The sequence below is a fragment of the Hemitrygon akajei genome, chromosome 14 (genome assembly GCF_048418815.1).
Source record: "Hemitrygon akajei chromosome 14, sHemAka1.3, whole genome shotgun sequence".
NCBI classification, from domain to species: domain Eukaryota; kingdom Metazoa; phylum Chordata; class Chondrichthyes; order Myliobatiformes; family Dasyatidae; genus Hemitrygon; species Hemitrygon akajei.
This window is the reverse complement of record NC_133137.1, coordinates 43,284,643-43,297,758: the sequence shown is the minus strand read 5'-3', so window position 1 is coordinate 43,297,758 and position 13,116 is coordinate 43,284,643. Positions and strand designations below refer to the sequence as shown.

Sequence of the window (13,116 nt, the reverse complement as noted above, 5' to 3'; positions counted from 1 at the left end):
GTAAAAAGGGCAAAGTTACAATTATCATGGAGGATTTCAATATGCAGGTGGTTTGGGAAAATCAGGTTGGTGCTTGCTCCCAAGAAAAGAGAATTTGTAGAATGCTTATGAAATGGCTTTTTAGAGCAGCTTGTTGTTGAGCCCACACACAAAATGCTGGTGGAACGCAGCAGGCCAAGCAGCATCTATAGGAAGAAGCTTCTTCCTATAGCTGCTGCCTGACCTGCTGCGTTCCACCATCATTTTGCGTGTGTGTTGCTTGAATTTCCAGCATCTGCAGATTTCCTCATGTTTGTTGTTGAGCCCACTAGGGTAAAGGCAATTCTGGATTGGATGTTAAGTAATGAACTGGATTTGATTAGGTAAAATCAAATTGGGCTTCAGGTAAAGAAAACCTTTGGAGCCAGTGATCATGATATGACAGAATTCACCCTGCAGTTTGGGATGAAGAAGATAAAGTCAGATGTATTACAGTGGAGTTTCATGAAAGGGAATTTCAGAGGCTTGAGAGAGCAGCTGGACAAAGTTCACTGAAGAGGACACTATTAGGATGGCGGCAGAACAGCAATGGCTGGAGTTTCTGGGGGCAATTCAGAAAGTGCAGGATAGATAAGACCATAAGACACAGGAGCAGAATTAGGCCATTCAGCCCATCAAGTCTGCTCCGTCATTCTATCATGGCTGATCCCGGATCCAACTCAACCCCATACACTAGTGGTCACCAACCTTTTTAAGCCCAAGATCCCCTACCTCGGCCTTAGTGAAAGGCAAGATCGACCTCAGATCAATTAGTTACACGCATGCGCACCGGGGCAGAAAAGACCAGAAGTAAAATAATGTACGTACACCAGGGGTACCCACCCTTTTTTGCACCATGGACCAGCCGACGGGGTTAAACAACGGAAATACAGCGATACTCGAAGCAGGTTCCTTATGTCCAGTCTATTCCGCGATTTCGTTTTTGCGGCTCTCGGCACTTAGCTTCTGTCCTGCTTGCTCACGTTTTTTCCGCTGAAAAAACTCAACAGGTTTGTCTTTGGAGGCAGATACACTAGTGAAGTTTAAGAGACTACTAGACAAGTATATGGAGGCATTTAAGGTGGGGGGTTATATGGGAGGCAGGGTTTGAGGGTCGGCACAATATTGTGGGCCGAAGGGCCTGTAATGTGCTGTACTATTCTACGTTCTATGTTCTTCTATGTTTAAGTGCAGGGTACTTGGACTCAAGGTACCAAAGCAGTTTGAGGGCTTCATTGCCTCATTAGACAGCCTCCCGGCCCGAACTGCAGCCCGCCCGCCCGCCTGCCGCCAGCCACCTTGGTCATGGGTGGGGTGAGAGGACAACGTCAGGGCCGGAGCCGCGGCAGTCGCAGTCTGGAGAGAGCAAGTGACCAAGCGAGGAGTGCGATAGGGCGCACCCGCCCCCCGCTTGTAGGATCTACCAGCCGAGAAAAGTTTGTTTCAGTAGATCGCAGCGCGGTAGCTGCTCTGCTACCTGAGCCCGAATTAGGTCATCCACAAATATTTTAGCACTGGGTTCCCCACGAACATTTGGTGTGCCAAACAGGTTTAGAGGCGGCGCCCATTTGTCCGCACTCCAGGCCGGTAGCATTGGCACTTCCCACCGGCCACGCGAAGCAGCCAGTGATCCCTGGCATGAGGGTAACACTGCGTTTAGGCGATTGATGACCTCGCATGTGTTCAAGTTCAACAGTGAGCATGGCAGGGAATGAGGAAAGGTGCAGCTGACTCATATGGAGCTACACGCATGCGCACTGGGCAGAAAGAATGGAACTAAAACCCCGCAACCCAGAAACAATCTCTCAACAGTATTTGTGTATTTCTTTTTCTTTTTTTTCAGGATCTGCTGGGAAAGTCTCAAAGATTGGCCAGTCGATCGCGATCTACGGGTTGGCGACCACTACCATACACCTTCCTTCTTGGCATATCCTTTGATGCCCAAATACATTCCAAAGATGAAGAAGAATTCTAAAGGAAGGCTGTGGCAATTGTGGCTGACAAGTCAACGACAGCATAAAAGCAAAACAGGAAGCATATAATGTAGCAAAAGTTAGTAGGAAATCAAAGGATTGGGAAGCTTTTAAAATCCAACAGAAGGCAACTAAAAAAGCCAAAAGGAGAAAAACGATGAAATATTAAGGTAAGATGGCAAATAATATCAGAGAATACTAAAAGTTTTTTCAGAGATAGAAAGAGTAAGAAAAAAAGCCAAGAGTGAATATTGGATCACTGAAGTAACATTGGAGAGAATGTAACAGGGGACAAAGACATGGCGGACAAATAAGTATGTTGCATCAGTTTTCACTGCGAAAAAGACACTAACAGTATGCCAGAAATTCAAGAGTGTCATGCAACAGAAGTGAGTGCAGTTCACTAAAAAGGTGCTTGGGAAGCTGAAAGGTCTGAGGGTAGACAAGTCATCTGGACCAGATGGATTTCACCCCAGGGTCTGAAAGAAGTAGTTGAAGAGATTGTGGAGGCATTAGTAATGATCTTTCAAGAGACACTAGATTCTGAAATGCTTCTGGAGGACTAGAAAATTGCAAATGTCACTCCACTTTTTAAGAAGGGAGAATAGGCCAACTAGCCTGACTTCAGTGGTTAGGAAGGTGTTGAAGTCCATTATTAAGGATAAGATTTCAAGGTACTTGGAAGCACATGATAAAGTAGGTCATGATCAGCATGGTTTCCTTAAGGAGAAAACTTGCCTGACTAATCTGTTGGAATTCTTTGAGCAATAACAGGCATGATAGACAGTGATATTGTGTACTTGAATTTTCAGAAGACCTTTGACAAGGTGCCACACATAACCATATAACAATTACAGCACAGAAACAGGCCATCTCGGCTCTTCTAGTCCGTGCCGAACACTTACTCTCACCTAGTCCCACCGACCTGCACTCAGCCCATAACCCTCCATTCCTTTCCTGTCCATGTCCAATTTTACTTTAAATGACAATATCAAACCTGCCTCTACCACTTCTACTGGAAGCTCGTTCCACACAGCTACCACTCTCTGAGTAAAGAAATTCTCCCTTGTGTTACCCCTAAACTTTTGCCCTCTAACTCTCAATTCATGTCCTCTTGTTTGAATCTCCCCTACTCTCAATGGAAAAAGCCTATCAACATCAACTCTATCTATCCCCCTCATAATTTTAAATACCTCTATCAAGTCCCCCTCTCAACCTTCTACGCTCCAAAGAATAAAGACCTAACTTGTTCAACCTTTCTCTGTAACTTAGGTGCTGAAACTCAGGTAACATTCTAGTAAATCTCCTCTGTATTCTCTATTTTGTTGACATCTTTCCTATAACTACAAGATAAGAGCCCATGGTATTACAGGAAAGATACTAGCATGGATAGAAGATTGGCTGACTGGTGGGAGGCAAAGAATCGGAATAAAGGGGCCCTTTCTGGTTGGCTGCTGGAGACCAAAGGTGTTTCACTGGGGTAGGATGGAATGGTGGAGCAGACTTAATGGGCCAAGTGGCCTAGTTCTGTTCCTATGCCTTATGGTCTTATTGTCTTTTGTTATAAATTTGGTCAAAAGTAAAACAGAAGCATTGGTAAGATATGGGAAACTGAAATCAGATAGGAACTTTGTGGAAATAAAAAGGTGGCAGGAAAGACCTTAAGATATCAGGGAGATAAAAGGAGGCCTTGAAATGTCCATGATGAGCAGGCTTAAAGGCAATTTATACATAGATTAAAAACAAGAAGGTAGCTAGGGAGAGGGCAGTACTACTCAAAGATAAAAGAGGGAATTTATATGAGGAGCCACAGGAAGTGGGCAAGGTACTAAATGAGGGCAGAAGGACAGTAAGATCAGAAGGGGTATTTTGATATTCAAGGACATGTTGATATCAAGGTGGTGGTAGTATTGGGTCTTTCGAAGATCACTAAAGCAGCGAAGTTCCCAGAGCCTGATGGAACCTGTCCAGGTTATTGAGAGAAGAGATGTTTGCACTTTGACAGAGGTGCAATGAGTAAGGTTACATTGGCCAATGTTGCTCCTCTTTTTAAGAAGAGCAAAAAGAACAAATAAGTCAACGGTAGAGAAATTATTGGAGAATATTCTTATGGACAGGAGATACTCATAGCTGGAAAAGCATGAACCTGTTAGTAATAGTCAGCAAGGCTTTGTGCTTGGGGAGAGCATGTCTTACAAACTTGAGGAGTTGACCAAAGTGGGCAGTGCATGAGGGTAGGGCAGTGAATATTGTGTTGAGGGGCTTCAGTTAAACCATTTTCAAAAGAGGTTCACTCAGATGTTGCCTGGATTAAAAAATATGAGCTACAAGGAGAAGTTGGACAACTTAGATAGTTTGCTCTGGAGCAGCAAAGGTGGAGAGGCAACCTGATAGTTTATAAAATTATGAGAAGTACAGATAGAGCAAATAATATTTTTTTGCAGGTAGAGAGCATGGATCTGAATGGGGAAAGTTCACAGGAGATTTTGCAGAGTGGTGAGTGCCTGTTTCTTCGTGGTAGGCTGGCCCAGATTATCAACACACAAGGGATCCATCCAAGGAAACTTGATAAACTGGATTCAAAATTGGTGTGGCTGCACAGGGCAAAACGTAGCTATGTAAGGGTGATATACTGACTAGGGATCTGTGACCAGGACTGTCCTGCAGGGATTAGTGCTGAGGCCTGGTTTTGTGATTTATGTAAATGAGTCAGGTGAAAATGTAAATGGACTAATCAGTAAGTTTGAAAATGACACAAAAATGGAGTTGTAGATAGCAAGGTTATAGACAGGCTGTCAAAGGATTCAGTAGGATAGAGATCGGGTAGAAATGTGAGCAGAGAAATGACAAGTGGAGTTTAATACGGACAAATGTAAGATGTTACACTTTGGGAGGTCAAATGTAAAAGAAAAATAAATGACAGGACCCTTCTGAACATTGTACAGAGAGATTTTGGGGTTCAAGTCCATTGCTCCCTAAAAGCAGCAATACAAGTGGCTGGGAAAGGAGGAGATCGCCACACTTGTCTTCATCGGTTGGGGCACTGAGTGTGAAAGTCTGGAAATCAATTCACAACTGCAGAAATATTTAATTAGGCTGCATTGAGTATTCTGTGCAGTTCTGTTCACTATATTACACAAAGTGGCAGCACAGGAGCATAGTGGTTAGCATAACACTACTACAGAGCCAGCAACCTGGGTTCAATTCCCAGTGCTGTCCTGTAAGGAGTTTGTATGTTCTCCTCGTGACTGTGTGGGTTTCCTCCCACATTCCAAAGACCAGCGGGTTAGCAGCTTTGTAACTGGGCAGTGCAGGCTAATTGGGCTGGAAGGGCCTGTTAATCCGGCTGTATCTCTAAATATAAAAAAAGACTGGAGACTTTGTGGAGGGTGCAAAAGAGGTTCACTCAGACGTTGCCTGGATTAAAAAATATGAGCTACAAGGAGAAGTTGGACTACTTAGATAGTTTGCTCTGGAGCAGCAAAGGCGGAGAGGCAACCTGATAGTTTACAAAATTATGAGAAGTACAGATAGAGCAGATAATATTATCTTTTTGCAGGTAGAGAGCATGGATCTAAATGGGGAAAGTTCACAGGAGATGTTGCAGAGTGGTGAGTGCCTGGAACATGTTGCCAGAGGAGGCGGTGAAAGCAGACACAACAGCAATGTTGAAGTACTTAGACAGAAACCTAAACAAGGAGAGGGTAGAGGAGGGATATGGAATCAATACAGACAGGTGGGATTAGTGTAAACCGCATCAATGTCAATACAGATATGGTGGGCCAAAGGATCTGTTCCTGAGCTGCCCTGCTCTGTGTTCACCATGAGGAGTGCTTCATCCCTACAACTGGGGGAGTCTTCCATCTACTGCTCCCTGAGGTTTTCTCACACACTGCAGCACAGAGCAGGAAAATCCAGGAAAAGGACCAGACAGAGGGACAGGAGGGAAGGGGAGGACAGAGGATCCCAGGCTGTCATTATAGCTGACTCCCACAACAGCCCAGATGCTGGTACCATGAGTGATGAACAAAACAGGCCAGAGGGACATTTGTCAGAGGGAGACACATTAGGTTGCACTCTGGCACCACAGAGAAGAATCTGGTGGGAGGCTTCTCTAGAAAGGAGTATCTGTACTGACCCAGGGTCTCTGATAAGGACTACAATCCAGATGCCTTTATCATCAGGCTAGTATAGATGAAGTGAGTAATGAACCGAATTTGATAAGGGAACTCGAGGTAAAGGAGCCATTAGGAGGTAGTGACCATAATATGATGTTTTACTCTACAATTTGAGAGGGAGAAGGGAAAATTGGAAGTGTCAGTATTACAGTTGAACAAAGGGGACTATGGAGCCATGAGGGAGGAGCTGGCCAAAGTTGACTGGAAAGATTGCAGGGATGACAGTGGAACAACAATGGCAGGTACTTCTGGGAATAATACGGAAGGTGCAGGATCAGTTCATTCTAAAGAGAAAGAAAGATTCTAAGGGGAGTAAGGGGCGACCGTGGCTGACAAGGGAAGTCAAGGACAGTATAAAAATAAAAGAGAAGAAATGTAACATAGCAAAGATGAGCAGGAAACCAGAGGATTGGGAAACTTTTAAAGAGCCACAGAAGATAACTAAAAAGGCAATACAGGGAGAAAAGATGAGGTACGAAGGTAAACTAGCCAAGAATACAAAGGAGGATAGTAAAAGCTTCTTTAAGTATGTGAAGAGGAAAAAATTAGTTAAGACCAAAGTTGGGCCCTTGAAGACAGAAACAGGAACAAGGAAATGGCAGACAAGTTGAACAGGTACTTTGGATCTGTCTTCACTAGGGAAGACCCAAACAATCTCCCAAATGTAATAGTGGCCAGAGCACCTAGGGTAACGGAGGAACTGAAGGAAATTCACATTAGGCAGAAAATGGTGTTGGGTGGACTGATGGGACTGAAGGCTGATAAATCCCCAGGGCCTGATGGTCTGCATCCCAGGGTACTTAAGGAGGTGGCTCTAGAAATCATGGATGCATTGGTAATCATTTTCCAATGTTCTATAGATTCAGGATTGGTTCCTGTGGACTGGAGGGTAGTTAATGTTATCCCACTTTTTTAAGAAAGGAGGGAAAGAGAAAACAGGGAATTATAGACCAGTTAGCCTGACATCAGTGGTGGGGAAGATGCCGGAGTCAATTATAAAAGATGAAATAGCGGCACATTTGGCTAGCAGTAACAGGATGGATGTACGAAGTCAGCATGGATTTACGAAGGGGAAATCATGCTTGACTAATCTTCTGGAATTTTTTGAGGATGTAACTATGAAAACGGACAAGGGAGAGTCAGTGGGTGTAGTGTACCTGGACTTTCAGAAAGCCTTTGATAAGGTCCCACATAGGAGATTAGTGGGCAAAATTAGAGCACATGGTATTGGGAGTAGGGTACTGACATGGACAGAAAATTGGTTGGCAGACAGGAAACAAAGAGTAGTGATTAACGGGTCCCTTTCAGAATGGCAGGCAGTGACTAGTGGGGTACTGCAAGGCTCGGTGCTGGGACCGCAGCTATCTGGGAGTACAGTTAGACGAGAAGCTAGACTGGACTGCCAACACAGATGCCTTGTGCAGGAAGGCACAGAGTCGACTGTACTTCCTTAGAAGGTTGGCGTCATTCAATGTTTGTAGTGAGATGCTGAAGATGTTCTATAGGTCAGTTGTGGAGAGCGCCCTCTTCTTTGTGGTGGCGTGTTGGGGAGGCAGCATTAAGAAGAGGGACGCCTCACGTCTTAATAAGCTGGTAAGGAAGGCGGGCTCTGTCGTGGGCAAAGTACTGGAGAGTATAACATCGGTAGCAGAGCGAAGGGCGCTGAGTAGGCTACGGTCAATTATGGAAAACCCTGAACATCCTCTACATAGCACCATCCAGAGACAGAGAAGCAGTTTCAGCGACAGGTTGCTATCGATGCAATGCTCCTCAGACAGGATGAAGAGATCAATACTCCCCAATGCCATTCGGCTTTACAATTCAACCGCCAGGAGTAAGATATGTTAAAGTGCCGGGGTTAGGACTCAATGTATTTAAGTAAACTACTTAAGAACTTTTTAAAAGCTATTATTAATGCTTTTTGAGAGGGTGATTTTAGATGCATATCATATTTTTACTGAGTTAAGTATTGTATGTAATTAGTTTTGCTACAATAAGTGTATGGGACATTGGAAAATATGTTGAATTTCCCCATGGGGATGAATAAAGTATCTATCTATCTATTTACAATATACATTAATGATTTAGATGAAGTGATTAAAAGTAACATCAGCAAATTTGCAGATGACACAAAGCTGAGTGGCAGTGTGAAATATGAGGAGGATGTTATGAGAATGCAGAATCACTTAGACAGGTTGGGTGAGTGGGCAGATGCATGACAGATGCAGTTTAATGTGGATAAATGTGAGGTTATCCTCTTTGGTGGCAAGAACAGGAAGGCAGATTACCATCTGAATGGTATCAAGTTAGGAAAAGGGGAAGTACAACGAGATCTAGGTGTCCTTATTCATCAGTCACTGAAAGAAAGCTTGCAGGTACAGCAGGCTAATGGCATGTTGGCCTTCATAACAAGGGGAGTTGAGTATAGGAGCAAAGAGGTCTTTCTGCAGTTGTACAGGGCCCTGGTGAGACCACACCTGGAGTAGTGTGTGCAGTTTTGGTCTCCAAATTTGAGGAAGGACATTCTTGCTATTGAGGGAGTGCAGCATAGGTTCACGAGGTTAATTCCTGGGATGGCGGGACTGTCACATGTTGAAAGATTGCAGCGACTGGGCTTGTATACACTGGAATTTAGAAGGATGAGAGGGCATCTGATTGAAACATGTAAGATTATTAAGGGATTGGACACGCTAGAGGCAGGAAACATGTTCCCGATGTTGGGGAGTCCAGAACCAAAGGCCACAGTTTAAGAATAAGGGGTAGGCCATTTAGAATGGAATTGAGGAAAAACTTTTTCACCCAGAGAGTTGTGGGTCTGTGGAATGCTCTGCCTCAGAAGGCAGAGGAGGCCAATTCTCTGGATGCTTTCAAGAAAGAGTTAGATAGCGCTCTTAAAGATAGCAGAGTCAAGGGATATGGCGGGGAAGGCAGGAACGGGGTACTGATTGTGGATGATCAGCCATGACCACAGTGAATGGCGATGCTGGCTCGAAGGGCCAAATGGCCTTCTCCTGCACCTATTGTCTATTGTTGGCACCTTGTCAGGCCAAACGATATGTAATAAGTGGGGGTAAGTAGGAACTGCAGAGCCAGGAGACTGAGCTCCAATCTGCACCAGGATGACATCTGGAAAGAGCAGGCTGTCTTCCGATGAGAGGTCAGTTTCCCATCTGTTGCAGGCTAAGATAGAGGAGACTTGATTGAAACAACAAAATTCTTACGGGACTTTTCAGGATGTTTCAGTTGTTTTCTCTTGTAAGAGAATCTTGAACTAAGTCACTGTTATAAACAAGGAATTATCTATTTATAAGAGAGAAGTGGGGAAATTTTTCCTTCATAGGGTCACATCTTCTGGAACTCTCTTGCTCAAAGGTGGTGGAAGTGGTCTCTGAATCACCTGTGTCCTCCCTCTTCTGAAACAAACATCCACCCCTACAGGATCCTGCACGGAGCTGATTTCAAGGACAGCAGGGGACACAGCAGCAAGCACCCCTGGTTCAGGGTCAAAGCTCACCAGGAGTCTAGCAATAATCAGGTGGAAAGGTGAAATGTGAAGAAGAATGAGAAGAATGCAAAGAACTGACAGGCACAGATCCAAAATAATCTATGGTGACATATGTACTTTGATTTCAAATTTACTTGAACTTTGAAAATGCCTAACACTCTTAAAAAGCACGTACAAGTTAGGGGGTAGGAACAGTAAAACAACTTGGACTACAAGTTCCAGCCCCCAGTAGGTACTCAGTCAAGACATAGCTGCCAAAGTCTTATCTAACCCATTCGAGTACCCCTTTTACCTTTTCATTTTCTCTTCTCTTGGGTAACTTGCTGTACTTGGCCATTGCCATGTCATGTTCTACAGAAAATAGATACCAGCACGTTATTTTGGGTATGGATCATTTAAAACCAACTATTACAATGTCCTGCCGAAGTGTTTTGGCCTGAAACATTGACTGTACTTTTTTCCATAGATGCTGCCTGGCCTGCTGAGTTCCTCCAGCATTTTGTGTGTTTTAATACAATGTGAAGGTGGAAAGCTTAATATTCCCCAAATTAATAGTCAGCTGTTAACTTAAAAGCAGATGGAAATACAAGGCAGCTGCATGTTAAGAGTCAGAATGCACTGGATTCAACAGTTCAGGATTGTACCTCCAGTAGTCAAATGTTCAATGCTGCTAGACCATCCTCCCAACAATTACAGACTCATCTGCTCCATTCTCCAGCACTCTCTACCTGTGTGTTATCAACTCTAGCCCGTGTGCAATTTTATCTTTTATTAGTGACGATGTTTTGATGCGTAATGGCTTGGTATGGCAACTGCTCTGCACATGACCATAAGAAACTTCAAAGTTGTGGACACAGCTAAACACAACGTGGAAATCAGCCTCCTCTCTATGGATTCTGTCTATATTTCTTCCTGCCTCAGTACAGCAGCCGGCATTATCGAAGAGCCCACCCATCACGGACATTCTCTCTTCTCCCCTTTCCCATTGGGCAGAAGATACAAAAGCCTGAAAACACGTCCAACAAGCTCAAGGACAGCTCCTACTCTACTGATTTTAGACTAGTAAATAGCTCCTTAGTGCAATAATAGCTATTACTTCATAATTTACCTCATTAATGATCTTGCAGCTTATTGTCTGCACTGCACTTTTTCAGTAGCTGTTGCATCCTGTTATTATTATACCTTATTCTAACTCAATCTACTATGCAGTGCTTTGATCTGTATGAAGAGAACACAAGGCAAGCTTTTCACTGGATCTTGGTACATGTGACAATAATACTGTACAGCTTTTCCCAGGTTAGCAAAGAACCAAAATGCCATTCTTCTATCCCCTATGAAAACTTTGAGGCAGGGATGTATGAAAAAAGTATGAAAACTTTTGGTCACCAAATTACAGGAAGGATATTAATAAGGTTGAAAGAGTGCAGAGAAGGTTTACAAGGATGTTGCCGGGACTTGAGAAACTAAGTTACAGAGAAAGGTTGAATAGGTTAGGACTTTATTCCCTGGAGCGTAGAAGAATGAGAGGAGACTTGATAGAGGTATATAAAGTTATGATAGGTATAGATAGAGTGAATGCAAACAGGCTTTTTCCACTGAGGCTAGGGAAGAAAAAAACTAGAGGACATGGGTTAAGGGGGAAAAGTTTAAAGGGAACATTGTGGGGGGCTTCTTCACACAGAGAGTGGTGGGAGTGTGGAATAAGCTGCCAGATGAAGTTGTAAATGCGGGCTCATTTTTAACATTTAAGAAAACCTTGGACAGGTACATGGATGAGAGGTGTATGGAGGGATATGGGCCAGGTGTATCTCAGTGGTACTAAGCAGAAAAGTGGTTCGGACCAGCCAAGAAGGGCCAAAAGGCCTGTTTCTTTGCTGTAATGTTCTATGGTTCTATGGATAAGAACAGACAGAGACTGAGCTTTATCCTCCTTGTTACCCTGACAAGAAGCACAACCCTGTGTAAGGAACACTGACTTGGCCTTCTGCGTGCTCGTGTACAGGTCCTCCCCGGTTACTAAAATACAGCCACACATATGAATAAGCATTTTGGGAGACCGGCAGGATGGATGTTCTGTCTGCTGCAAGGTTGTAGGCATTTTTCTGCCATGTGAGACTGATCAATCTCACTGACTCTAATATCTGAATGTTTGAGTTAAACACCCTGGTCTAGCCACTCATGGCCCTCGGTCAGCAATTGCTTTCATTAAATAAATTGCTGGGTTATAACAGTAAGTTGGAACACTGCCAAATCACATGATATTAATCTTCATTGAGACATTGATAGGATGCAGAAGTGGGCTCAGAAGTGGCAGATGGAGTTCAAGGTACACTTTGGATGAAACAAACTCCAAGGGAGAGTATAAAGTAAATGGCAGGATACTTGGGAGCATGGAGGATCGGGGGGTACATGTCCACAGAGCCCTGAAAGTTCCCTCACAGGAAAACATAGAAAATAGGTGCAGGAGTAGGCCATTCAGCCCTTCAAGCCTGCACCGCCATTCAGTATGATCATGGCTGATCATCCAACTCAGAACCCTGTACCTGCCTTCTCTCCATACCCCCTGATCCCTTTAGCCACAGGGGCCATATCTAACTCCATCTTAAATATAGCCAATGAACTGGCCTCAACTGTTTCCTGTGGCAGAGAATTCCACAGATTCACCACTCTCTGTGTGAAGAAGTTTCTCCTCATCTCGGTCCTAAAAGGCTTCCCCTTTATCCTTAAACTGTGACCCCTCGTTCTGGGCTCCCCCAACATCGGAAACAATCTTCCTGCATCTAGCCTGTCCAATCTCTTGAGAATTTTATACGCTTCAATAAGATCCCCCCTCAATCTTCTAAATTCCAGCGAGTATAAGCCTAGTCGATCCAGTCTTTCTTCATATGAAAGTCCTGCCATCCCAGGAATCAATCTGGTGAACCTTCTTTGTACTCCCTCTATGGCAAGAATGTCTTTCCTCAGATTAGGGGACCAAAACTGCACACAGTACTCTAGGTGTGGTCTCACCAAGGCCTTGTACAACTGTAGTAGAACCTCCCTGCTCCTGTACTTGAATCCTCTTGCTATGAATGCCAACATACCATTTGCCTTTTACACCGCCTGCTGTACCTGCATGCCCACTTGCTATGACTGGTGTACAATGACACCCAGGTCTCGTTGCACCTCCCCTTTTCCTAATTGGCCACCATTTAGATAATAATCTCTTTTCCTGTTCTTGCCACCAAAGTGGATAACGTCACATTTATCCACATTAAATTGCATCTGCCATGAATTTGCCCACTCACTTAACCTATCCAAGTCACCCTGCATTCTCTTAGCATCCTCCTCATAGCTAACACTGCCGCCCAGCTTCGTGTCATCCGCAAACTTGGAGATGCTGCATTTAATTCCCTTTTCTAAATCATTAATATATATTGTAAACAACTGGGGTCCCAGCACT

At 44.1% G+C, this 13,116-nt stretch overlaps 1 protein-coding gene across 3 annotated transcripts in view; it reads right to left on the bottom strand.

Annotated features, from left to right (window-relative positions):
- The window catches only part of appl2 (adaptor protein, phosphotyrosine interaction, PH domain and leucine zipper containing 2), a 121,471-nt gene that overhangs the window by 62,214 nt on the left and 46,141 nt on the right, over nucleotides 1–13,116 (bottom strand). For all 3 annotated transcript variants that reach the window (XM_073065930.1, XM_073065931.1, XM_073065932.1), the window contains one exon: nucleotides 9,967–10,025. In XM_073065930.1, coding sequence (XP_072922031.1) covers nucleotides 9,967–10,025 — 59 coding nt within the window. The remainder of the gene's footprint in view (nucleotides 1–9,966; nucleotides 10,026–13,116) is intronic.